A 26,208-nucleotide genomic window follows, 5' to 3' on the forward strand; every position below is an offset into this window, starting at 1 on the left:
TTTGCACATGGGTCCAAATACGATGGAGGGGCTTTATCCTCCACACCACCATCACCGTCACACGAGGAGATGTTCATCGAGAAATATCATCATTCAGATATACGAACTCTAAAGCATGACAATGAAATGACTCTCGAAATCGAATCTAGCGCCGTCATACTCTCCGATTGCTGGTACCGTCGAAACGCAACATTTGGAGACATTCTAATTACAGTCAATCCGTAACGTATTTCCTTTTCTTGGTATTTATATATAAACCGTGTTTCTCCTCCAAACCAAACCAAACTCTCATCGACACCAATTCGAATTCCAACACCCAAACAGAGTACAATGTGACATAGGCAATGTGGTTCACCGGTTGACTTTGGGTGGCAGGGAAAGGCAGGGGAGGTTAGCCCGATTGAACGCCAGAATTAAGTAAGAAGCGTGTGCTCACAGCCACTGCTCAGTATAGTAATTACTGGCGTTGGGTGGTCGGAAGGCGACGGGCAACCGGCGAGGTAGGCAGTGAGGCAGTGAGCCAGCCACTTCTTCCTCCCCTCCGCTTACCCGAGCTGAGGCTTTGACCCCCAACAACCTCCCCCCTCCCTCCCCCGTGCGCCTCTACTAAACCAAGGAGGGACTAGTCGGCAAGGAGGGGAGGGAGATCTGACTGACGACGAGCCAGGGATGATGGAGAGCCAGCCGCTGCAGGCCGCGACGGCCGAGTCCCACGGCGACGGAGCCGCGGCAGCCGACCAGGCCGGAGCCGGAGCTCCCCCCGCCGTCGTAAGCTCTCTTCTTTCCCCTCTGCCGCCACTTCTTGCTTTCTTGCCTGCTCGGCGTCCGGGGTACAAGAATTGAGCTTGCTCGCCCGCCGGCCGGCCGTGTCCGGACGGCTGGATCCTGGCGGTTGGTGGCGGCCGGATCTCGCCGTGCCAGCCAGAGATCTGGCGGTTTGCTCCGCCATTTCCGGCGTAGCTGCCTGCTAGTTTCTTGCGAGATCTGAGGGGGGTAATCCTGGGATCTCGCGGCGTTGACCGCTGGGTACCTCGATCTGGCGCCTCGCCGGCCGAGCGGGGCAGCAGCTCATTGCGTGTCTGGCTGCTCAGATCTGCGTCTGTTGGTCAATTGTCGTTGATTGCTTACTTACGGGTGGCGTTTCCCTCTTGTTGGCGCGCGTGCAGGTTCCCGGGAAGGAGTTCACGCGGACCTGCAAGGGCCTCGTCGTCGTGCTCATCGGTGGCTACGTGCTGCTCCAGCTCCTCCCATCCTCCCTCAACTACCTCGCCATCATCCCCGCCAAGTGCGTCAAATTCCGAAAGAATCGTTGCGGCTCTGAATTTTGCTGGGTTCGAAAATTGGCAGCTCAATTCCATCTCTAATGAGTTTCTTCTGTATATCTTGACTTGCAGGACAATTCCCTTTGTATGGACCGTCTTCACAGCCGGTTACATCGAGCAAGTCCTTCCAGGGGTGAGCTAAAGAGTAGATTATGAGTTTTTAATAATCTGGTCATCTAGTTTTTAAAATCTATAGTATAAACTGCCCTGTTTGGAAACATAATAGCTTATAAAAAACAGATTATATAATCTGGATGAATCCAAACAGGGCCTCTAGATCTCTCTCCAGTCATATGCAATTACTCCGTCATCGCCACAGAAACTGAAACTTACAGCAACTCGGCTAGCTGTGCGACTAAATTCCAAATAAAAAACCATTGTATTGAGAGCATCCGCCAGTCATCGCTTTCGAATAGCACAATTCAGAAAGTATCTCAAAAGTGTAACAGCCTTTGTGTGTTCGGTGCGTTATGTTAACCTTTTTTTTTGTAGGCTATTGGCAGTTCCCTTGGTCTGCTCTTCTGTGGGAAGGATATCGAGCCAGTCTGGGGCCGCAAGGAGTTCTTGAAGTTCATTATCTTGATCAACTCCATCTGCGGTGTCCTTGCCTTCTGCATTGCCGTTGCACTGTACTATGTCACCGGGAAAGAGAGCTTCCTGTAAGTTGTAAGCCAACAATCTGTTAGTATGTACTAGTACTCAACATGCTACTTATTTTCCATTTAGCATACATAGACATAGTGGCTCCATTTGTGTGCTTATTACACTTCTATTGGATAATCTTTCATATTTGTATTAGAACACTGCGGTACTATGATTGTTTGGACTATAATACGATTGTCCATGAAAATGGCGTGACGCTGCTGGCTGAAATATTGCACATTATAACCACCAGCTAGCTAACCTTGTTATATCATGATGTGCAGTGTGACGCCACTTTCTGGCTTCCATGGCGCTCTTGCTGGCTTTCTGGTTGGCCTGAAGCAGCTCTTGCCAAACCTTGAGCTCCCCATGTGCTTTTTCTGGAAAATTAAGGCTAAGGTACATTGATAGACCACTAGCACAGTACAATTTCTATGGTCTATGGCTGTATAACTGTATTGTTGCATACTTCTTCCACGACAAGTTATAAGTTTGTTGATGTGGAGTTCTCTGTCTCTTTTTGTCTTCCTTGCTGCTGCTGCAGTGGATGCCATTCTTTGTCATGTGCTTCTCAACTATCATGGCCTTCATCGTGCCGGATTCCATCAACTTCCTGCCGACTTTGTTGTCTGGGATGTACGTCAGCTGGCTTTACCTGAGATACTTCCAGAGGAACCCACTGACAGGACTTAAGGGCGACCCAAGTGATGACTTCTCCTTCCCCAGCTTGTTCCCAGATGCCATGCGGTAATTTTGAATTCCATTATACTAAACTTGCAAAGGCTATCCCATTGACCCAGCTTCTCAACTAATCTTTACTGTGTGTGATCCTTGCAGGCCAGTCACAGACCCAGTTGCTAACATGTTCGACCGCATGTTGTGTGCGAGGTCCAAGACTTCGGAAATTGCCCTCCCAGTTACCGATCCTACCAAGGCATCGAGAAGAAGGTATAGTTCACACGCAAAACTCAGTATAAACGAACCCACAAAATAGTGGCAGTGTGAGGCTGAAAATACAAAATCACGGGTTCACGGAAAAACCTTTTATCTTTCCGGAGCTCACCAACTCAATTCTCACCAATTGCAGGGAGCGTGGCGAGAGGGTTCTCGAGGAAAGGATGGCCGCGGATCATGCGGCTGACGCCGAAGCCCCAGCTCACTCCGCGGAAGACTAAGAGCTTCTTCCTCTCCTACGCCGTCATAGCAGCCACGGTCGCCTGCCTCCGTGCTTTGTAACTCCCCGGACTTGTTCTCTGGGGAGCATATTCATTTTTACAGTGGACCGATGATATGATAATACTTTACCGCCCTTTTTTGTTTCCTTGTTTTGCGAATATTGGTTGGTTAAATTGTGTTGTAGTTCCTGATTACAGTGAGGAAAGAAGAAAAAGGGTGGCATCCCCTGCCCCAGATGTTGTAATGTAGAAAGTGGGAATGACTTGTCAGTAACATTGTTAAGTATTTTTTCCATGTGCACTGTGATTTCAGTCAAGACAATGATGGCTCAGAAGGACAGGCAATAAACTGGATGTGTTTGGGATCCAGCCCAACATATTTGGTTCGAATTGGTCTATTGCTTTCAAGATCTTTGACACAACGCATGTGATTGAAGAAAATTCTCATGAATTTTTGGTTGATCTGATCTGAAGGCATAAATAGAATGCAGATTCCGAAGAAGAATGTATATCGTTTTAATTTCAGTTTGTACGATTTTGCCAGTTTTTTCCAGTTTGTAGAAGTTTGCATGGTATGTATTTTAGTTGCTACTTGGAAATATTTTTTTGTTCCAATGGTGTTTGGTATATCAGATTAAATAAAACCATACGTACACCCACTTAAAAACACCACAATTGTTATACAATTATAGTATTTCTCTAACTTTGTCTTCTCTTGTGCTGACAATACTGAAAGAAGATAGTCAAATGAAAAGCATATGCAAAAACAGCTTAACCAAACGAATGATTCGTTGGGTCAAACACGGATAGAATTATCTGCTGGAAGAGTGCTAGTTCACAGATGTGAAATCTTATCGAAAATTGGAAGGTGCAGTTGTTTTTTTCTTTTCTCCGTGTGTCAAAAATTCCCCTAAAAAGTTAGATATATAGATGTCGAGTCCTTTTTGCGTTTGTAAAACTTGTGGAAAAAATATAAGTGTTGCTTTTTCTAGAGCACAAAATTAAGGCACAAATATGTTATTTTCTCAATCAAAATTTACAAGTACATGAATAACATGTACAATTATATATTTTACAAAATATATATATTTGCGATCAAACATTTTAGATACGATGCCTTCGAGAACCACGAGTCTAAAGACACTCGCAAAGTTTTTAGATATTTTGATATGAATCGCCTTACAAGTTATTGAGTAAATTGCAAAAAACCACCGCAATTGTGCAAAAGTTATCAAACACCCACCAAAATGCATGTTTTATGGTTTTTTCCTGAAGCGTTGAAAACTTCGCCCCAATTATGATGGTTTTTTGCAATTTACTCCAAGTTATTCCGAAAACCTCAAACAATTACCACGCGGCAGGTGTGTTTTTTAGAGAGAAACAGCAAGTGTGGTTAGTAATCTTTAAATCATTCAAAAAAAACAATTAAGATAAAAAAATGCGCCTCTATTTTTTGAGCATATAAAAAATTTGCCTGTATTATTTCACATGAAAAAAATAAGTGCTATTGAGTTGGGCCCATGGTTTTGGATCGGACCGGACCGGACCGGACCGTCTTTCATGGTTGGACCCAAGGCCTGCCTAGGCGAGTAGACACTGACTGACATGTGGGCCCGAGGCGTCGGGGTGTTAAGCAGACGCGGCCGCATTGGGCTTTAGGGTTTCCTCTCTCTCGCCTCCCAATCCGCATCCCCTCCATCTCCCTCTCCCACTCCGGCGGCGGCACCAGCAGCGTCAGCGGCGGCGTACCCCTAGCGCGGAGGAGAGAAGTAGTCCGTCCGGCCATGGCGACGATCGTGAACACGACGGAGGAGGAGCCGATGCTGGCGGTGGTGCGCTCCATCGCGCAGCAGACCTGGGCCGACGCCGGCCCCGAGGTCGCCGACCCGGAGGTGGCCCGCCTCTGCGCCGAGGCGCAGCAGCACGTCCTCGCCGGCCGCTGGCTCGACATGGCCGCCCTCATGCTCGCCTCCGCCGACCTCCTCCTCCTCTCCCCCCGCGTCCCCGACAAAGGTCAGCCCTTCCCCTCCCCCTCCCCCTCTCCCCCATTCCTCCGTCCGCTCCTCGCTTGGATCGCGCCTTTGCTGACCCCGCGTCGCCGCAGAGCTCGAGTGCATCCTCACCGTCATCTGCAACCTCGTCACCAAGGCCGGATCCGAGGACGAGTCGCTGGAGATCGCCAGGCTCATCTGCGCCAAGCTCACCCACCAGCCCGCCGACAAGACCACGCTGCGCATCAAAGTGTAAGCACCGCCAGCACCAGCGACCTCTCTGCATCGGATTGTTATGTAAGGTTCCTGACGATGCCAATGGGTGGACGTCGTGCGCAGCCTCTTCAGCCTGTACAACCTGCTGGCGAGCCCCTCCGGCAAGGCCTTTGTCTACAGGAAGGCGCTCGAGCTCGCCGCAGCCGGGAAGGCCGCCGACTGCGTCGTCCCCACCTTCAAGAACATCGACGCCTTCGTCGCCTACTGGGGCATCGGCAAGCCGGAGCAGAGGGACCTGTTCCTCGCCGTCTCCAGGGTTCTCAAGGACCAGAAGGGGTAACCATCGCAGCCGCTCTTTGCTTCCTAGTTTCTTGCATTTTTTTTTTACCCCAGTGTGTAAGTGGCATGTGAAGATTGTATACTGATGCGGTCCATTCTTGTTATTATGATATGATTGTCAGCATGGCCAAGGAGTACTTCAAGTTTCTGAACAAGTACCTGGCCATGTTCGATGGATCGGCTGATGAGGCCGACGCAATCGGTGCCGCAAAGGAAGAAGCTGCTGCAGCAATCATTGAGTTTGTCAAGTCATCTGATCTCTATCAGGTATTTTTATCCCTTGGTTCACATCTCCGCCTTAGGTCTTGTGTTTGGGCGAAAAAAAAATCTAGTGGGAGACGTAATGCATGCTTATGAGTTTGACATGATATAACATGCCATTCTACAATCATATCACCAAACGTGAATTTGGTGATAACCATCCACCATTGGCCCCAAAAAGTGCAGCTGCAAAATGTCACCAAATGTGAATTACATAATGGACTAAAGCTATCTGCTCGCACTAGCATGTGAATGTTAATCGTGTCAACCTTAAATATGTCTGGTTACTACTGGACCGAGCCAACATTGTGACAAGATGCCCCTTACAAGCGTTCTTCTGTTGGTTTGATGGATTATTGCTTCCACAAACTTGTGCCGCTATGCATTGCATTGCCCAATTCCTCTGCCACTGCTTTATATGGCGTTGTGCCTTGTATGCCAACTGTAGGTTCTGAAATTCTTGAGGGATTTATTTCGCAAGTTTTAACCTTGGCAAACTATACATGTGGTTTAATGCCAGTTAAAAACCTAGCACCGGCTGCATTCCTTATATACTGTATTGATGAAAATATGCTTATTGCAGTGTGACCTGCTCGAAATGCCAGCTGTTGCACAGCTCGAGAAAGATGAGAAGTATCAGCCAGTTTACGAGCTACTGAAGATATTCCTTACTCAAAGGCTCGGATCCTATTTAGAGTTTCAGACTGCTAACTCTGCCTTGCTGCAAGGATATGGTATGTTCTGGTGAACCAATGTTAGCAATACTCGCTTCAACTTTTGGATATCTAATGGTGGACCATTTACAGGACTGGTTCATGAGGAGTGCATTACCAAAATGCGTCTTTTGTCCCTACTTGATCTGAGCGGCCATTGTTCTGGGGAAATTCCTTACTCTGCAATTACAAAAGCCCTTGAGGTAATCGGCTTACCTTGCCTTCCTATTGTTGTTCACTTGATTTTATGTTATATTGACTTCTTACTTCTTCGTTAGATTAATGATGATGAGGTGGAATATTGGATTGTGAAAGCAATTTCATCCAAGATTTTGGACTGCAAAGTTGACCAGCTTAATCAATTGGTCATTGTCAGGTGTTCATGTCCACAAGACTTTCTTGCTCCATATCACAGTGTTATGCTTTCCCTTTTTGGTTAATACTTGGTCTGGTATGTAATTTCAGCCGGCATACTGCGAGGGTCTTTGGGATGCCAAAATGGCAGAGTCTACGTTCAAAGCTTGGAGTGTGGAGGGTAAGCCTCTCACAGTTACCCCTCGTCTCAAATTTACAGTAGATAATTTTCTGCTATAAACTAGTTCAAACATGCATAGCTTTTCAATTTCTTGATGAGTGTCAGATGTTACTCTACAGTGACCTTGAGAACTTTCAGGTGCTTACCGAGCAACTAATCCAGTTTCCTCTTAACATTCTGCTACAGGGAAACATCGCAAATGCTATCAACACGATCCAAGCTAACAAGGTGACTGAAGATGGCGGGCAGGGGATGCAAGGGTTGATGATCCGCTGATCGGAGGGGAGTCCCCAAACCGAGACTATAGTCTGTGAGATTAGATGAGCAATCTTTTTGTATTAGACATCTTGTAATCCGAAATACTTCTACCACATGATCATGCTGGCTTTATCCTGGTTTGCAGTGTCGTGCTAAGCAATCTCATGTTGCATGAATTTTGTAGTCAAAAGCCATACTGGATGATCATGTCAGCCGTTTACAAACATTCCTGATTGTTCATACTGGATGCCTGTTTATCATGATAATTGTTTATTCTCAAAGGTCTGGCTTTGGAATTATTGAGAATTTGTATCATGTTTTTTTTTATCAACAGCTGGTGTTTTATATGGATGCTCCGGTTTAGAACCTGGTTCTTTTCTCCTTCTGTTCTGCAATTTTTCTTGCGTTCCAAGCAAGCTGTGTTCTGAGTTGGTTCATCCGGTACAAGTGCACTCTCAAATAGCTTGCAGCAGAGTATAACAAACTACTCCCTCCGTCCCAAAATAAGTGTCTCAACTTTGTACTAGCTCTAGTACAAAATTGTACTAAGCTTGAAACAGTTATTTTGGGACGGAGGGAGTATTTGAGTCTCTCAATGAGGACTCCTTTGCCAAGAAATTACATAAGATTTTTTTCGATGGTTTGAATTCTTATGATTTTTCTTTTACACACATCCCCAGTATTGAAACCCTTGGATATTTACATTTTGTGAAGATTGCTCTTGACTCATTTTTAGAGGAAACTTCCATCCTACATATTCTCTGTGTCCATCAAACACTCTTTTGATCTGAATTCCTAGTACTTGTACAAATATTAATAGGGCATTCAACTTCTATTTCTTGTATTCCTGTCATCTTGAGAATCCAGTCAATCCAAGAGCACCTTTAAACCTTTGTAGTATTGAACACCTACCAAGGCCATGTGCAACAACTGAAAGATATTCAAACCTTGCATATATTTTTCACCTTTTGGCATTTCCAACTCAACAAATGAATACAGATCGCGACAACATTTACATTTACATGGCAAAGATGTTGAGTTGCCCCACTAGTTCTCTCCATCCTACAAAATATTTCCCAAAAGTCGGACTGCGAAAACTACCATGTAGCAACGTCTTGCCAAGAGCTGCTGCTTCTTCTCAAAGGTAAGTCAGCCTGGAATGCCTCTGCACCTGTTAAGCCCAATCTTCAAGGCTCAACCGCTATGTAAATGCCTGAAACAAAGCACCAGTAATTAGGTTCAGAAAAAGTTTGAAGAGATTTAAGCATAAATGCTTGCAGCAACTAAGATGCAAACTTATTCAGAGGCTAGGAAAAAAAAGAACTTATTCAGAGGCGAGTGATGTGTGCAAACAAATGCATGCATAGTCCGGTTCTTAGGAAGTTCGCCTTTTTCTTTTCTTTCAATAATCAACTAAATTTAATTTGTGTCATTTGACTAGTGCTTGGTAGCTATTTTAACATCATTATCTAACTTAATGGATATACTGCAAATTATCAGAAGTTTGCAAAAAGCAGAAATTGTGAAGTTGACCCAATCTAGCGTTGCGTGATGTAGAAATAGTTCCAGGAAAATGATTAATTGCACAGTGACAGAAAGCCAGCTGCACACACCATTGTCCCTGTCAACGAAGGACACCCGGTAGATGAAAAATTCAAAGGGGTCACAATCAGAAGCCAACTAATCTAACATACTGAGCCGTACCATTGCACATCTTCCAGCGATTTTCCGGAGAAAAATTCACCGGAATAAAGAGACAGGACAAACAGAACCGAATGACGCCCGTGTATGCTCGCTAGCGCCAAGTTGAAGGACGCAAAAGCACAATTAAACGAGGAACAACCAGGCATCGCAATCGATCCAGACGCACCGAGGGAAAGCAGAGTTTGCGAGATGGGATCAAAAGGTAAACCGACCTGTCAAACGAGTTAGTGCTTTGCTGATGAACGGAGCTGCTCTGATGACGCTATTTTAGAGGGATGATAACATCCAGGTTCGCCGCGGACCGCCACCCTTTGGGATATACCGGGCTCTCAGATCCAAATGGCACATGCCAGTTCATTATTTGGGAGCAGTCTGCAGGTATGCCCTCCATCTGGCTCTCATCCTCCACTAACTGCTCCACAAACGTGGTTCCCTGCAAAGTAACAAGAAGAATCTCAGCTGTTAATACTCCACGCAGAAAAGCATTAGCCAGTAAGTCCCAAACAAAGCTGGTAAAACTGATCTCCCATTTGTTTGATCACCATGTTGCTAGATGGCTACACACAACTGCTTCTTTTTTCTTTTGTTCTTATTTTGCTCCATTGTCGCCCTTTTGTTCTCATTTGAATTTCCCCGTATGCGGTGTCGGTATAGCGGTTGGCACAGGACAAAATGCCAATCGATTAAAATGTACACGCACACAAGATACAAGCCACTAGAGTAATTGACTTGAACATAACATGTGAAGCTCTCATGAGATTTGGAGAGGAGCAGGGAGCTTACTTGGAAGCCCTGTTCCACCATTTCCGGGTGCCGGATCGAGTTCCAGGCCTTATGGGACCTCAGCCTGGGATCCCAGAGCATGGTGCTGTTGAACGCGAAGCCCGACATGGCGACATGAAATCTCTGGAGCTTGTTGGCATCCCCACTCGTGTGCCACCCCACAACCTGGTTCTGCTTGCACACGGGGCCTTCGAGCACCACGCCGTGACCACCGTCGGAGATCGTCGGAACGGGCCATGTGCCGAACCTCCTAAATCAATGAAAGGCAGCAGCAAGTCAACAATAAGCTGGAGCTTTACACATCATCCATCCAATTTTATTATCCAGTGATATGATGCCTGAGCATAAGGTTTCAGATTCATTTGCTTGCCAGCCTAGCAGATACTAACTGCTGTTCCAGGCAAGGAATGTGCTGCTGGTATTAAAGCATCAATGGCAACCTAGAACTAGAAGGCAAATCATGTACACTACCGAAATCTTGAAAGAAGAATTTTCAATGTCTAGATGCCAAATTTTGCTTTGCCATCATAGAAAGCAAGCTCGGATCTTGAGGCGGCTTTGTTTACTGCTCTTGAGTAATAATAATTCAGCAAAGATTGCACATTTGTTAGGTGAATCTGGAGGCGGGACAGGGGAAATGGGCGGGCACCTGATCTGGCGGAGGCGGTCGAAGAGCGGCAGGGAGTAGACGCCCTCCTCGTCGGCGAAGTAGACGACGCCGTCGAGACGGTGGTTCTCGACGACCTCGAGGCCGGCGTTGAGCTGGTGCGGGCGGAAGTCGACGGCGGGAGAGGCGGAGGCGTTGAGGGCGTCGCAGCAGCCGACGTAGCGGTGCATGACGGCGGTGCGGCGCAGCGCGAGGGCGGCCTCCGGGGTGGGCTTGCCGGCCTCGACGACGACCCAGAGCACGGGCGGGCGGACGAGGCGCAGCGTCTGGCCCATCCGGCTCAGGTAGTAGGCCTGCGACGCCCGCGCGCGCGTGGGCGTGACGACGATGAGCAGCTTGCCTTGGCCGCTGTGCTCCTCGGCGTTGCTGCCGGCGGCATCGGGTAGGCGCTGCTGGGTGATGGGTTGCCCCTGCTCCTGCTGCTGCTGTTGCTGTAGATGGTTGAGGTGGGAGGAGGAGGGGTGGGCGGGGAGGTGGGGGTGGAGCGGGAGGTGGGAGAGGAAGTGGAGCAGGCCGATGAAGGAGCCGAGGAGGAAGAAGGCGGCGAAGCGCGGGAGCGGGCGGCGGGTGAAGAAGAGGAACGGGTGCGGGTAGCCCGACTTCCTCGGCGAGGAGGAGGAGGAGGCGGAGGAGGCGTGGCGGAGCGGCGAGGAGGGCGGGGAGGCGGTGGAGAACGGGTGGTGGTGGCGTAGCAGGTGCTGCGCCTTGGCCGGCGAGTGCGGCCGCCGGATCGACGCCATCCCGGCCTCTGTTCCTTCCTTGCAAGACCAAGAAACCGCCTTTCCTGTCCTGTCCTGTACTTGCAAGAACTTGAGGGGAGGTCCGGGCGGGAGGGCGGGGGATAAGAAAGGGGCGAGTTCGGCGGATGCCGGCCGGCGAGGGTCAAAGGGGGCGGAGCAGCTGGCTGTAGGGGAGTAGGGATGGAGGAATGGAATGGATGGTGGCGCGAATGGCGGGGGGATGTTTTGAGGAGGCGGCCAATGGAATGGGATGGAGCAGGAGGGGAGGTTGGCGTGGTTTGGTGGAGGAAAGTCCGAGGTCGCCGTGGACCAGGCGGGGGAAGAAAAGCGGGGGAGGTTAGGCGGGGCCGAGCAGCGGGGAGGGAGGAGGGAAGGCGAGAGGAAGACGACGCGGCGTGGGGATGGGGATGGAGATGGAAGGAGAGGGGAAGGGAATGAGGAGAGCTGCAGCAACTGGATGAGATCTACGGACACAGGGCTGTAAATAACAAGCAGGTGTTTAATAATTGCTCCACATAGGAGTACGTACATACTTACATACTCCTATCTCGAAACGGAGTTTCGGTGACGCCGAAATGCTGGAGCCGTTTCCGGTTTTCTACCGGAAGCTCGGCAGTAGCTTGACTTTACCGTGTTGACATTTCACCAGCAGTAACTTTTATACTACTACTATACTGTGTTTGTTTCTCCTTGAGGTCATGTAATGTAAATTTACATTTTCCCCATCTTAGAACATCTACGTCCCGGACCCCTCAGACGTCCGGGCAGGTCGCTCGGTTATTATTCGGTCATAAAAATTCGATCCAGACGAACCTCTCAAACCGTATTTAAATGCCCGGCCTGACCGGCACACCTCATTTCCAACCAAAATATGAAACGGATATGGACGCGCCAGGACACACACGCCACGTCGGACCCGACACCCCGACCCTACCGCAAATTGTACCAAATCCACCCCGTAGAACTGCCGGATCCATTTCCCGTTTTCCTCTCTTCTTTCTACGCGCGTCGTCCTTCTCGCAGCTCCGCCGCCGCGCGCGCTCCGTCGTTTTTACGCATTGTAGGGACAGTGGAGGCACACGATGACTACCTCAAGCCCATAAGGGATTGTCGCGGTAACTCTCTTTCTCCGTCAAGGAGAAGTGCACGACTGCTATGAGGATACTTGCACTTGGTACTGCGGCTGATGCCGTTGGTGAGGTGGTCAGGATGGGGGAGAACACATGCCTAAAAACTACTGTCAAACTTGCCCGTGTTGTGGTGGAGGTGTTTGGAGAAGAGTATCTCGAGGAGCCAAATGCACAGGACACGGAGAAGTTGTTGGCAATTGGAGAGGCGATAGGGTTTCCAGGAATGCTCGGATCAATCGATTGCATGCATTGACAATGGAAAAACTGCCCAAAGGTCTGTGAGGAATGTATCAAGGTCACACAAAATAGGCCACCATCATACTATAGGCGGTGACATCACATGACTTATGGGTTTGGCATGCTTTCTTTGGAATGCCAGGTTCTCATAATGACATCAACGTGCTTCGACGATCGCCGGTGTTCAGGAGGCTTTGCAACGGGGAATCACCTCCGTGCAACTACGCCGTCAACGACCGAGACTACAACATGAGATACTATCTTGCTGATGGAATATATCCTCAGTGGACTGCATTTGTGAAGACCATATCCGAACCACATGACAGAAAACAAAAGCACTTCGCAACAATGGAGGAATCAACTAGGAAGGATGTGGAGAGGGCTTTTGAAGTGTTGCAAGAGTGTTGGGGAATTGTTCGTGGGGCTGCAATGATGTGGGAACAAGAAATTTTGTGGCACGTGATGACATGTTGTGTTATTTTGCACAATATGATCGTCGAACCGCGAGTCTTATGCAATCGATCGGATCATACAGATATCCCTTCAACACAACATAGGTCATCGAAAAGATCTTGGATGACTCACCAAAGCACGAAAGCCAGTTAGACAATGGATTCCTATTTGAAGAGTGCCTAACCGCATGGGTAAGCTCACATTAATCCGTAAATTTTGGATCCAATTTGGGATTTTTCTTGGGAAGCTTCGGGAAGAATTTGGAACTGAATAATATAGATTCATACAAGGGAAAAAAGTTCTCCGTTGATGCAAACGCTGTACCTAGAGGATAGGGATAGAGGAAGAGGGAAAAATCCAAATGAAATAAATAAAGAATAAAGCTAAAAAAATAAGTCAAAGATAGAAGAGCCCTGATTCCAAAGGATGAGGGTGATGGTGTAGCTCAAACCAACGATTTTAAAACACCTGAAGAACAAGTTCAAATCCGCGAAGATCAAGATGCAATGCAGCTTATGAATTTTCTGCAGATGCATCAGAATCTTCGAGATCATCACGCGCACACGCAACTACTCAATGATCTGGTGGACCATATGTGGACCCACAATGTAAATCAAAGAGCACATGATTGATTGTGCACTTCAAATAAAATTGATGTAAACACTTTTTATGTTAGGTATCAACATTTATTTTACATGCGACGTTTTTATCGGATGATCTACATGCATTGCTTTGTATGGATTCGAGAGTCCGGATATGAGGTATGTGGATGCACGGAGCGAAATATGAGGGGCCTTCCGGATGCGTCCGCAGGCGTGCCCGGGCGCGTCCGCGGACGTATTAGGGGGGGGGGGGGTTGCCTAGTCCACGTGTTGATGCTCTTACACTTATTATGACAAAAAGGGTTTTCCCCGCTTTGTATTACAAAGCAACCGAACAGTACAATCGATGTAGGTGCTGGGGCAGAAACAACACAGTCACACCCAAAAGAAATAGAATTTTTTTAAAAGAAATAAATGCCTGCACCGACGGATCTACAAACAACACAAAAGACTCGCGACCGCTGTGCCCACCAAGAGTCTTCCACCAAGCTCCAGGACTCGAAAACGCCAGTACCCATCAACACCTCCAAAAAGGAATTCGACAATGATGACGCTGCTGTCAAGGGTTTCCCCCGGTACGCGACGAGGTGTGAGGAAGGGTAGCCCCGACGCCCTCCAGGAAGGTTCGGCGACACCCAACGACGTCACTGCGTCAGTGTTGGCCAGGCCGACAGGGGTTTCCCCCGATCCCAACCTGCACCTCGGGCGCTCCGGAGCCTGCCACCAAGTCGATCCACACCCTGCACCAACACGGTCTTGAGGCCCCTGCGCCATTTCACCACAGCACCGTAGGGAGAAACCTACACATCGATGAAGAGGAGCCGGGACTAGGAACAACAACACCTTCGACACGCGGGAGGGCTCAACCTTCACCGTCGACGATAGTAGCCGACCGAACGCAATGGCAGGAGCAATACCAGGCCCGTGGCTCACATGCGCCGCCGGGACCCCCCTGAAGCTCTCGCCATCACGCGGGAGGGCTCTTACACTTGTTATGAAACGAAGGGAGTAACTCGTTGTGGGCGCTGACGAAACCCAGCGCCCTGGAGCACTCTTGGGGGCCCCTGCGAAAGTTTTGGCGAGTCATGTATCCCCACGTTTCATTTTTTTGGCCGACTTAATCACTTCCCTCACAAACTTTTGATTGGGGTGGGGTGGGGTGTGGCTAGGAAGATGCCCTTTCCATGCACCTATATTTTCGTCGGCGCTATTTTAACGTCCTAGGAGGGCGGTGGGGCGTGGTTGAGCCGTTTTTCGGTCAAAAAGTGTCACGAGCCTAATACCGAACCTAAAAAGGTATCGGTGAGGTCTTGGCTCGGCCTTGGTGTGGCTGACCCTCGTTCCGCGTGGAATTCAGTGGCTGCGGAAAAAACTTCAAGCGCATGACGATGAGCAAGAATGTTCTTTTTTGCTCTTTTGAATTGTAGTACTAGAGCTGTTGACACGAGTTGCTGGAAAAAAGATTCAAAATGGGCGGAAGAAGGAAGTACCGGTCGATGGCATGTCGGCTTCTCATTTTAAACAGAAAACCGGAACCAACCCCTTGCTTTTTTTGTTGCTTGAAAAAGAGGAGCCCTCCTTTCTGGGTCTGGCCATGCCATGCCATGCACAAGAAGGGAGAAACCGGTGTTTGACTTGATCTTGACACGGTGTGTGAGTGTTAGGGACCGGACCTGATCCCAGCTGCTAGCATGCATGCCGTGTGTTAGGTCAGTGTGGTGTGAACGTGCAAGGGAAGGGGCATACGGTCTTGGCCTACGTCCGGCGGCGGTGCTGCGGTGGACAAGCCAGCGCGTGAAGCAAGTACAATAGAGTAAGCTGGTTGTAAGGAATAAATTAATATATTTTTATTTAGTTAGAAAAAATAGAAGAGAAGAAATAAGGTAAGCGTGTTTTTAACTAAGAGTCAGCTCTACCACGTGCTCCTAGTCCTTTTGTGAGTATAAAAGATGGACCATATAACAAAAAAATAGTACACTTTTATAATGAATTATTGTACTTATTGGCTATAAAATGAGGTATAGATGACATGACAATGCCTTATAGCCAGCATCTGACTATACTATTGTACTTCCTCCAATGGTTTAGTTTCTTCTCCATTGTCAGCCACGCACGCACCGGCACCGGCACCGTCGGTATGGCATATCGGTGTCCGCGCGGCCCCTCCGACGACCTAGAGCTAGAGGCCACGATCTGCATTCTGTTTTCAAAAATCGATGTGCATTCTACCACGGTAGTGGTAGTGGAGGTGGGCTGCTGCACCGTTTGGCGGGGCAATATGTGTCCGGGCATGCAAGGCAACGCGGTGGAGTACAAGCACGGGATTCGAATTTGCTTCTTGCTCTCTCCGTCCTCCGTCGCCGCTCTGGCAACCACTTTCTCTAACCAATACTCCTTCCATCTTAAAATAAATGTCGTTATTTTAATATTAAAATTGTACAAAAGTTGCGATATTTATTTTAAAACAAATGAAGTATTAATTGTCATTGTTTTAATACAAGTTTATATCGAAAGAAGAAGGAAAATACTTACTCTCAGATAGATGTGCATGTCCATCCAGAAAGATCAAACTAGATTCTCACCTTTTCCTCTTCTTTACCCCTCGTTTCTAAACATAAATCTTTTTAGAAGCTTTACACGGGACTACATACGGATATATATAAATATATTTTAAAATATAAATTTAATTATTTTGCTTCGTATACAGTCCTTGAATGATATCTTTAAAAAGACTTACATTTAAAAAAAGTGGGAGTAGCATTGACTTTGTGACAACATTAACCCGACATTGTATTTTAAAAAAAATGCCTACTGATAATAATACTCCTACTCAACAAGTATAAAAGCGTTTAGATTATTATTTCAATAATATAATTTTTTATATATTAATTTATGAAGGGAGTACTAATTAAAAACTCTAGTGAAACCATATCCCAGTTATGACGACGCATGCATGTTGCGTTGGGCAGGATTGATCCGCATAGTCAACGGCTCATCATCGATCCCCTGTGTCAGCCGTCCGGTCCACGGAATCAAAGAAAAGCTTGCACATGCACCGTCATGCAACAATCCACACAGCCTTTTAATTAACTAGCTATAGGCAATGATATGTAGAACGATGCATTGTTTCACACGTACCTCGTCGGCCATGGCATGGCATGGCAGGCCTATTAACCAGCAATAGGAATGGAGAGTGCATATATAAAGCGAAACGGTAGTATACAAAAGCCAAGCAAAGCACACCGGATATCATCTGGGTTTCAGCTGACACTTGACAGAGATGGATGTTTGGATCGTTGTCCCCGTTCAGCATTTCTCCACCTTCTTTTGACTTTTCCCCGACCCTTTTCTTCCCCATTCGTTTATACTCTAAGAGCAACACTCCAACCGACCCAAACGGATGACGATTTTAACCTTTTTTGTTCATTTCAATCGGTCGCTCGTTCTCTGCCCATTTTATGATTTGAACCGATAATGCGTCCAATGCGTCGACCTAAATTTCCCCGCATGACTGGTCTACCATTGTTTCTGAAAAGATATGCATATATTTTTTCATAGTTTCATCCAAACCAAAATAGAAAGCATAGTTCCACAACCAAATAAATTTAGATAGTTTTACAAGCCGAATAAAAATTAAACTTGTCTCAAATACATGTGAAAAGGATATTATGAAACAACATGGCAGCCAAGATCTCCTCCTCATCCTAGGATGAGGAATAGTCGGAGTCCAAAGGATATTATGAAAAAAGAACTCTTCAGCAGAGTCCATTTTATACCTACGCAAACTGTCGAACAACTTGCGGGTATCGATGAAGGATCCGACCGGTGAAGGGAGGCGCGCCTCCCTTGGACTAGGTGGCTGGCCTGGAGGCGTCTGACGAGCTTGCCGGCGTCAGGGCGAAGGAGTTGGCGGGGGCGGCTCCCTGCTCGCGACGACGTGTGGAGGGGGGGAGTGGAGCCGAGAAGCTTTGGATCTGTGTCGGCAGGACGATGGTGGCGGCGACGTGGGAGGTGACGACATCAGGGGAGATGTGTCGGCACCGGTTGCTGGCAGGGGCACCCGGAAAATGGGCGGAGACAGCGACTACCGTCGGCGGCGAGGGCTCGCTGTCTATCTTGGATGAGTGAGGATGGCGAAAGAGCCACCGACTAGCGGGCCAGGGGGAGGAGTAGGCGGGCGTCGCGTGTGTCCATTTCGTGTCCGCGCCAATACAAATAAGGCCCAAAATTGGGTTGGGAATGGACCGGCCGGTGGACGAAGAGCGGACCCGCGTCCGTTTTGGTCGGTGCGTTGGGCCGACTTTTCTCTCCGCGCCGACCCAAACGAATGCGCGCGGACGAAATGGGTCGGCGCGTTGGAGTTGCTTTAAAATGCTCTTATATTTATTTATACAATTTTGCTAAAACACATTTGGATGTGAGATAATTATTGCAAATATAAGTCATATATCATTGATGATAAGTGAAGATTCGTGTGAGCATTTTTTTCTTTTTTTCTCCTTTCTACTCCCTTTATACCGAAATAATTATAGTTGTAGAAAAACAAGACTAGTTGACTCCAACTATAATTATTTAGATAGTATAAAAACACATGCTTGATTTAATCATTTAGACGTGCAATAACTATATCATATCTAGATGTGTCTTAAACATACTTTTTTTAAAGAAAGTATATACTAGTACAACACAAAGCCCATCTCAGTGAGTGATCGTGAGTGAGTGAGTGACCCATCACCGGTAACTGCGCCAAGATTATTGAAATAAGCACCACGCAAATCCCCTGACGTGGCGAACAAGTTTTTTCTATGGGAAGCAGACGTTTGACTTGATATTAGACACGGTATCCGTGACCTGATCTCAGCTGGCATATATGATGCGTGCCGCGTGTACGTTAGGTCGGTGGTGACCGTGTCCGTGTGGACCGACCAAGAGGGAAACGGTCTTGCCGTACGTCCGGCGGCGGTCTGCCGTGCTCCGCTGGAGCGCGTGGGGGCCAGGGCCAGGGCAATGGCGCGGCGTGCGGCGGGCGAGCCGGCGATCTGCTGCACCGTTAATTTGGACGGGCAACTACGTATGCACTCGTATTTACAGCACGTATTTTTGCTACTCGCTCCGTTTCTAAATATGCACGCACTACGTTCTTAAATACAGTATATTTTTTAAAGTTTCATAAAAAAAACTGTATATGGATGTATATAGACATATTCTAAAATGGATATTTACTTGTTCTGTTTCGTATGTAGCTTTTAATAAAAAAATTAAAATGACTTATATTTGGAGACACAAAAAATAGTTTATAGTATAATTTGTAAAAAGACTTATGTTTAAATACGGAGGGAGTAGAAAGTAACACGGCACGGCACGTAGCTAGACCGGGTCATATGCGTAGCCGGTGCGACGACGGGTTACGAGCTAGGCCATGGGTCAGGGATCCATCGCAGCAACGTACAGTGGAGTAGAAGCTACGCCGTAGCAGGCAGTAACAGACGCAGGACGCAGCGCAGGGCATATATACCGTACGTACGGGACGCCTGCACGGATGGAATTCGAATTTCGAATTCGCTTCTTTGCTCCCCGTCGCGGCTCACCTCTCCTCTCGCGCCGGGGGTAGCTATACGCACGCGCGCGCGCGCGCTACACATGGACAAGACCGATAATTTTCTGATAAAAGATAAACTGAGGCTGATTTATCATGCTCACCAACTAAACTTGCCATCCTCGGAAAACATAATTTGTTATGAAAAAAATGTTTAATTTGTCATGGTCAAGGATCAAACGTCATCCCGGTGAGAATTCAAAAAATTAAAAAGAGAATCAAACGTCAGATTCGTAGTGGAGCTATGCTTTATTAAGCACCTTCTAATGTAGATGTTCATGCCGCGTGATTTTACTGATCTGATGACAGGGTTTTACTCTAGTAAATTTAGTTGGCTAGATCTCGCAAATAAAAAAAAAGTTGGCTAGCTAGATCCAACAAACATACGGCTGCCTACTCAAAAAAATATATGCAGCAGCGATGCCATATCCCAGCTGGGACGATATACCCATGTTAGGCGCCGATGCTGATCCACCAGCATAGCATAGTCAACGACCCATCGATCTCCTGTGTCTGTCGGTCCAGAGGATCAAAGAAAGCTTGCACATCGGCGCATGTGTACTTGCATGCCACGAGCCCTCTATCATTGGACAGATTACCACATACTTATGCCAATGCCAATGATATGCAGATCCATGCCAAGATATACTACTGATAGAAAAGTAAGTACACTTTCACACCTACGTTGTCAGTCAGGCCAATTGTAAAACCAGCAAAAGGAAGATATAACAGTAGACCAAAGCGAAGCAAAGCACACAGGAATTCTTTTCGGTTTTGGATCGTCGTTCCCTTTCAGCTCCGTCTCCTTTTGGCTTTTGCCACCTCTTTTCTTCTTCGTTCGTTCATACTACCACTCGGAGTCCATCGGCGAGTGAGTCAGTGAGTGACCCGTCACCGGAAAATGCGGCATGATAATTGAAATAAGCAGCAATCAAGCAAATCCCTGACGTAGCAAACAAGTTTGTCTTTGGGAACGTAGCAACGACCGAGTGAGTGACACATCACCACGCACCAAATGAGAAAGAAATTGACCCGAGTAAAGAGCCCAACGGTGAAAACTTGCGGGCCCGGACGACGATCTAGGAAATTCACTGGATATGGGCTATAGCATTGGGGCAATAATTAATTTTTTTACTTCTTTGAAGAAAATATTAATTTCTTGACTTGGAATTTCGGCAATGTTGAAATACCCATTTTAGAGAGGCGACCCTGAAATATGGGGAATATACTCGTCTCTTGCTCGATACCTTCGACTTTACCGTGTCGCGATTTAACCGGCAATAACTTTTTATGGTATTACTTACGCCTTTTTTGTTAATATGTTTGCTCATCACTTTAGATGACTTCCTCGTTTGGTTTGTTCACACAATGAAAGGCATGCAATGCGCCTTTACTTTTTTTGTAACTTTTTCTTTGAATAATTTTCTTTTCTCTCCTCCCTTTCCCGGACCACATTTTAGACCTGGTTTGTTCACACAATGAAAGGCATGCAATGCACACTTTTCTATTTCTCTTTCTTTTCTCTCCTCCCCTTCCCTGGTCACATTTTAGATTTGGTTTGTTCGCACAATTAAAGGCATGCAATGCACATTTACCTTTTTTCTATTTTTCTTAATACTTTTGTTTTCTCTCCTCCCCTTCCCCCACCACATTATAGACTACCGTCCAACAACACATAGTGGAGCTCGGGCTAGTGACCTCCATCCATCCGGTTCATGGGCGAGTTCGATGAGGTATTGTGTGTGGCGATGAATCTCGAACCATTGCACCCCTCACATTCCCACTCGAGGAGCAACACGGGAGTCAAGCTGATGCAACCACCTCCAAGCATAAACCACATTGTTGACTTGCAATCTTGGCGCATCGGAACCATACCACACGATGAGCTCCGAGTTTCAAAGAGGCATAAAGAAGGAGAGCGGTGGTGTGATGTGAGAGAGGGATAGGTGGAGCAAGAGAAAAAGGGAAGTTCACCACGTGAGGTACGATTTTATCTCGTCGAAGGTAGGATATTATTCTCCTACATACCCGTGCATAGATAGTTGTCTTGGTAATGTATATTGGATATGCGACGTAAATATGAATATGAATAGTATGCAATATAAAATTAGCTCTCATATTATATATTGACTAAAATTAAATTTAAACCTTCCCGAGTCAAGTCCATACCGTGAAACCCTAGGAGCTAGGGCGGTGGCACCGATTACCTCCTTCCGATGAAATAATGGGTCCCCTGTCCCTCCTTTTGTTGCTTCAGCGACAGGAGGGGGCTGGGTAGGGTAATACTTTTTGTTTAGAGTTTCATCCCCAGTTGAGGTGGTAAGGCGATGGTGTTGCTATTGGTATGTATTAAATCCTCCCCGCTTTGCCTCGTTCTGATGATGCTTCTTGTCATTGTTGTAAGGCGTATGGTGGGTCCCTAGATTCCATTCTATAGGTTGTTATTTTTCTTGTGTAGTTTTTCCTTGTTGTCCCTATCCCGCAGAGCGGTTGGCGTGACTTTGCATCTTAGTCCTTCGACTTCAGTTTTGATCGAAGAATGTTTTTCTTTCTCTCTCTTTGTCTTCATCTATCACGTGCAAGTGACCAGACATATGAGGAAGGGAATGAGGATTATGGCTGCACGGATGGATAAATAGGGGACATGCTCGGTCACTGACTGGACGCGTCCACATACGTTTAGGGGGTCATATTTTCTATGTTCGATTTTAGATGATGTTAGGCGACATTAAACTTTGCTCATGACGCTTTATCAATGGAAGCATGAGGAAAAAGACTTTGACACCCCGAAGAATTTGAAGGAAGCAGACTTCGACACCTCCAGGTATTTAAAAGCATTTTTCAATTTTATTGTAAGTGTTCTTTTATATTGCTTGTGCTACTTAATATATGGGCTTTGGCCATTTTCCCAAAAAAATATGGGTAAAATAAAAGATATGTAGGTTGATACCTCATTCCATTTCAGATTCAAGAATTAGGAAGGCATTAAACGGGGGATTGTATGATTTACGCCATTTTATAAGGAGTTAGTTGATTTACCCCCAGATTATTAAATGTAGAAGTAAAATGTGGCTTATGATCCAATTTCTGGGCATCTAACAGGAACAATCAAATGCACGTGTGATGGAAAGAAAAGAAGAAGAAGAAAAAGGTCTCGGTCATGCTTCTACTCCCTTCGTTCTTAAATATAAGTTTTTCTAAAAGTTTCACTAAGGAACTATATACAAAAATATATATAAACATATTTTAAAATATAAATTAACTCATTTTTAATCCGTATGTAGTTATTTGGTGAATTTTTTTAAAAAACTTATATTTAGGAACATAAGGGTATGTGGCATGCACGACAGGAGTTAAACGAAGGCGCTGACTTTTAACGCCCTGCATGCCGTGGTTTACGTCAGTCGGTGCATGTGGACGCGCCAAGTGGCCGGCGGTCCGGTCGCTATCCATGCGCGTCCGGGTCCGGCGGCGTGAAGCACGGGACTGTAGCCGAAAGCTGGAAGCCTAGCGCTGTACGCACCGTTGGTCAGCCACGCGCCGCCGGTACGGTTCCGGCAGGTGGCTCATCCGTCTAGCCCCGGCGATCTGATGCACTGCACCGCGTATGGGCCGGCCAGCTAGCTGGGTCCTCTCCTCCTGCGTGCGTGTATGAGCAAGTAGCATTGCTGTTCCTGATGCATTTGACACATGATTTTTCGCACCAGATAAACACAGCTAGCACGGCATCGATCAATCTAGCGGGGGCCGTACCCCGGCCGTACGTACACGCTGCTGTCGCCATTGCCATGCCGCGGCGCGTGACGAGAACGGCGGACCGCGCGCGACGTAGTGGAGGGGAAGCGGACGTTGCTCGCTCGGCCCCCTCGACCCAACTCAACCCCAACCATCTCGCTCTCATAACACCCTAGGGCAGCACGCACCTGACAAGCATGGGACGCCGGCACGGCACGAATGGAGTTCTCCTCCCCTTGCTCTCCATCGCAGCCTACCATATACCTTTCCCTCCCCTCCGGAGGCAAATGGAACAAAGACCAACTGATTAAGAGCATCTCTAACACATCCAGTGTAAAATCACGATCCGTAAAATAACCATCAAAATATGGGTCGACGTAAAAAATGTTGCTTGATTAGACTCCGCAAACGCGTTCGATTCGTAATTTTTTTAAGGGGCACGGTAAAACCCCCTCCCAGATCCACGAAAACACAGGTTTCCGCTTCGTCCATACGGTGCCCCGTATCCCAGGAAAGTGGCTGACGGGAGTGACATTTCAGCCCGCGTCCTTTCTCCCCCACCTCCCGCCGCCGTCCGTCATTGGTTCCGACCATCCGCCGCCGGCGATTCCGACCAAATCTACGGCTGGAATCGCATCATGGGGGCGCCCCTGCCCTCTTCCGCCGAGCCGCTGGGCTGATCGGCACCCCTCATATCCAGTCCAAATATGAGGAGGATATGGTGCCCCGGCATGCCCGCCTGACTGCCGGGCCCACCATCGCCCCCACCGACACGTCAGCCCGGCGCACCACGGACCCCACTAAATACCTGAATCGGGAAAATCCTAGACATCCGGCAGTTTACTCATTGTCCAATCTACTTCCCCTCACCACACTCTGATTCGATGACAGGTGGCGGAAGCAGCTCCGATGGGTCAAACGTCGATGTGGAGGAGGTCCTCCGCATCGTGTTGTGCCAGTCGCGGCAAGACCAAGGCGGCCCCGACGGCGGTGGATGTGCGTCCTTTGGGCCCGTCGCATGGCAACGGAGCGTCGACGGCGGTGGATCTGCATCCTCCGGGCCCGTTGCACACCGACGGAGCACCGACGACGTCGCAGGCCCTTCTGGCGAGGCACGCAGCTCCGGTCGCTCCCGCTCCGGGAGGTCCGCTCCACGTCAGGTACGCCACCCACCTCCACCACCTTCTGCTTCGAAAGTGGTGCCCGGCCACCGCTGGGTCCTCGTGCCCGCGTCAGGGATGGGGCGCACGAGGACGCCGGAATCCAATGCGCGTGTATCCCATCGCGAGCGGCAGCGGGCTAGCGAGAGGGAGAGGCGCTGCCTGCGCGCGTTCGACCTCGAGCACGCTGGTCGACCCCGAGGAGGCACTCCTGGTGGGCGTCCTTTGTCGATCGCTGACGAGGACAGAGATGGATGCGCGTCGCCTCCGCCACAAGAATGCAGAGGCGGTACAACTGGCCATCCAGTTATCGGAGCGCGAGGCAACGAAAGAGGCGGCAACAAATGCGAAAGCAACCCCACCACGCGAAGGAGCAGGACCACCTACTCCGCAGGCTGTCCGGCATGCGGTGCAGCTCCAACGAGGCTGACAACGATGTCTCCATCACGTCCGGCTCCGATGATGACGACGACGACGCTTCACCACACGCTGACGCCTACACGGAGGACGGGCATAGTGGCGTGGACGACCAGAAAGGGAAGGGGACGGCGAGAAAATGGTGATTTCCTCCGCCCGTCCCCGTTTTCTTCATATTTTAAGTAGTTTGTAGTATGAATTTGTCAATGCACTCCGATAAACTTTGATTCTTTTGTTCGGTGATGCAATCCGATCCGATGAAAGATGTTGATCTCTTGTTTTACGTAGTGTTACATGCGTTTTTATGAATATGAGGAATTCGAATATGAAAGGAAAAAAGTTGAACGTCCGATCAGTGTCCGCGGACTCGTCTGCGGGCATTTGAGAGGTTGTATTTAAAGGGTCAGCTTAGATGCTCTTAGGCAGATCGACACGCCGATGCTGATCCACCAGCATAGCATAGTCAACGACTCGTCGATCCCCTGTGTCAGCCGGTCCAGAGGATCAAAGAAAGCTTGCACATCGGCACATGCGTACTTCAGTACTTGCATGCCACGCCTTTTATCATTGGACAAATTACATTGTCAGTCAGGCCAATTGTAACAAGCAAAAGGAAGAGAAAACAGTAGACCAAATCGAAGCAAAGAACACAGGAATTCTTTTCGGTTTCAGTCGACAGAGATGGATGTTTGGATCGTCGTTCCCTTTCAGCTCCGTCTCCTTTTGGCTTTTGCCAACTCTTTTCTTCTTCGTTCGTTCATACTACCACTCGGAGTTCATCGGTGAGTGAGTCAGTGAGTGACCCGTCACCGGAAAATGCGGCATGATAATTGAAATAAGCAGCAATCAAGCAAACCCCTGACGTAGCAAACAAGTTTTTCTTTGGGAACGTAGCAACGACCGAGTGAGTGACACATCACCACGCACCATTTTTTTTTTATTTTTTTGAGAAAAACTCGCCACTCTTTATTGATGTTGAAGAAAGTTCATAGGTATAAGAGAAGGATCATGCGGGTTTCTCAACCATAAATGTCTCCCTACACTCAAATTACAAGCATATTTGACGAGATTGTAAGCCTTAAAACTATAGTTTCTACGTTCGTGAAAAAAGCAAGAAAAACTAGTATTACGAGTTTGTATTTTGTGGACAATTGCTTCATGAGGGCCTCGAGTCCCTTTGTTGATGTCCTTTACAACTCCCAAGCAATCCGATGCTACCCCAAGCTGTTGAATGCCCAAGTCCTCTGCCAAAGCCAGTCTCTCTCTACAAGCGAGAGTTTTCAGGATAGTTGAATCATCCGTTCCTTGCAAAACAATAGTCGAGGAGCCCAGGTAATTACCAGCCCCGTCTTTGCATACAACAGCTGCAGCTCCCCCCTGCCTGTTCGTCGAGACTGCTCCATCGATATTAACTTTCATCAGTCCAGTCGACGGGGCGGTCCACCGTTGAGCTCCGGGCGAAAATGCCCTAACATTTGGTATCGTAGGCGACTTCAACGCTATTTGCCCCAACTCTCCCAGGAAAGTGTTGC

The 26,208-nt window shown here is 47.8% G+C and overlaps 3 protein-coding genes across 3 annotated transcripts; 2 read left to right on the forward strand and 1 right to left on the reverse strand.

Moving 5' to 3' along the window:
* Nucleotides 1–452: 452 nt before the first annotated feature.
* Nucleotides 453–3,529, forward strand: LOC123424422 (rhomboid-like protein 19). Its single transcript, XM_045108037.1, has 8 exons — nt 453–768; nt 1,167–1,285; nt 1,395–1,455; nt 1,815–1,981; nt 2,249–2,363; nt 2,509–2,711; nt 2,802–2,912; nt 3,052–3,529. The coding sequence occupies exons 1-8, from the start codon at nt 670–672 to the stop codon at nt 3,137–3,139; spliced, it is 963 nt and encodes a 320-aa protein (XP_044963972.1). The 5' UTR covers nt 453–669; the 3' UTR covers nt 3,140–3,529.
* Nucleotides 3,530–4,818: 1,289 nt separating this feature from the next.
* Nucleotides 4,819–7,751, forward strand: LOC123424423 (eukaryotic translation initiation factor 3 subunit M-like). Its single transcript, XM_045108038.1, has 9 exons — nt 4,819–5,152; nt 5,244–5,382; nt 5,470–5,682; nt 5,808–5,952; nt 6,530–6,680; nt 6,753–6,862; nt 6,938–7,035; nt 7,125–7,194; nt 7,381–7,751. The coding sequence occupies exons 1-9, from the start codon at nt 4,924–4,926 to the stop codon at nt 7,468–7,470; spliced, it is 1,245 nt and encodes a 414-aa protein (XP_044963973.1). The 5' UTR covers nt 4,819–4,923; the 3' UTR covers nt 7,471–7,751.
* A 639-nt stretch (nt 7,752–8,390) lies between these two features.
* On the reverse strand, nt 8,391–11,808 carry LOC123424424 (probable glucuronosyltransferase Os04g0103100). The gene is made up of 4 exons (XM_045108039.1): nt 10,589–11,808; nt 9,940–10,189; nt 9,369–9,589; nt 8,391–8,665 (listed from the first exon to the last, which is right to left on the reverse strand). Exons 1-3 carry the CDS (start codon nt 11,344–11,346, stop codon nt 9,419–9,421), a joined length of 1,179 nt encoding a protein of 392 aa, XP_044963974.1. The 5' UTR covers nt 11,347–11,808; the 3' UTR covers nt 8,391–8,665; nt 9,369–9,418.
* Between the last annotated feature and the right edge of the window lie 14,400 nt (nt 11,809–26,208).

This window comes from Hordeum vulgare, chromosome 2H (genome assembly GCF_904849725.1).
Source record: "Hordeum vulgare subsp. vulgare chromosome 2H, MorexV3_pseudomolecules_assembly, whole genome shotgun sequence".
In the NCBI taxonomy this organism is placed as follows: domain Eukaryota; kingdom Viridiplantae; phylum Streptophyta; class Magnoliopsida; order Poales; family Poaceae; genus Hordeum; species Hordeum vulgare.

What these genes read in the sequence shown, in the direction of transcription:
- LOC123424422 (XM_045108037.1), top strand. Translation starts at nt 670, where the DNA reads ATGATGGAGAGCCAGCCGCTGCAGGCCGCGACGGCCGAGTCCCACGGC. An exon ending in TCGAGCAAGTCCTTCCAGGG is followed by an intron (nt 1,456 to 1,814) that starts GTGAGCTAAAGA and finishes TTTTTTTTGTAG; the next exon opens with GCTATTGGCAGTTCCCTTGG. An exon ending in ACCAAGGCATCGAGAAGAAG is followed by an intron (nt 2,913 to 3,051) that starts GTATAGTTCACA and finishes CACCAATTGCAG; the next exon opens with GGAGCGTGGCGAGAGGGTTC.
- LOC123424423 (XM_045108038.1), top strand. Translation starts at nt 4,924, where the DNA reads ATGGCGACGATCGTGAACACGACGGAGGAGGAGCCGATGCTGGCGGTG. An exon ending in AATCAATTGGTCATTGTCAG is followed by an intron (nt 7,036 to 7,124) that starts GTGTTCATGTCC and finishes ATGTAATTTCAG; the next exon opens with CCGGCATACTGCGAGGGTCT. An exon ending in CAAAGCTTGGAGTGTGGAGG is followed by an intron (nt 7,195 to 7,380) that starts GTAAGCCTCTCA and finishes ATTCTGCTACAG; the next exon opens with GGAAACATCGCAAATGCTAT.
- LOC123424424 (XM_045108039.1), bottom strand. Translation starts at nt 11,346, where the DNA reads ATGGCGTCGATCCGGCGGCCGCACTCGCCGGCCAAGGCGCAGCACCTG. An exon ending in GACCGCCTCCGCCAGATCAG is followed by an intron (nt 10,190 to 10,588) that starts GTGCCCGCCCAT and finishes TCATTGATTTAG; the next exon opens with GAGGTTCGGCACATGGCCCG. An exon ending in TGGTGGAACAGGGCTTCCAA is followed by an intron (nt 9,590 to 9,939) that starts GTAAGCTCCCTG and finishes GTTACTTTGCAG; the next exon opens with GGAACCACGTTTGTGGAGCA.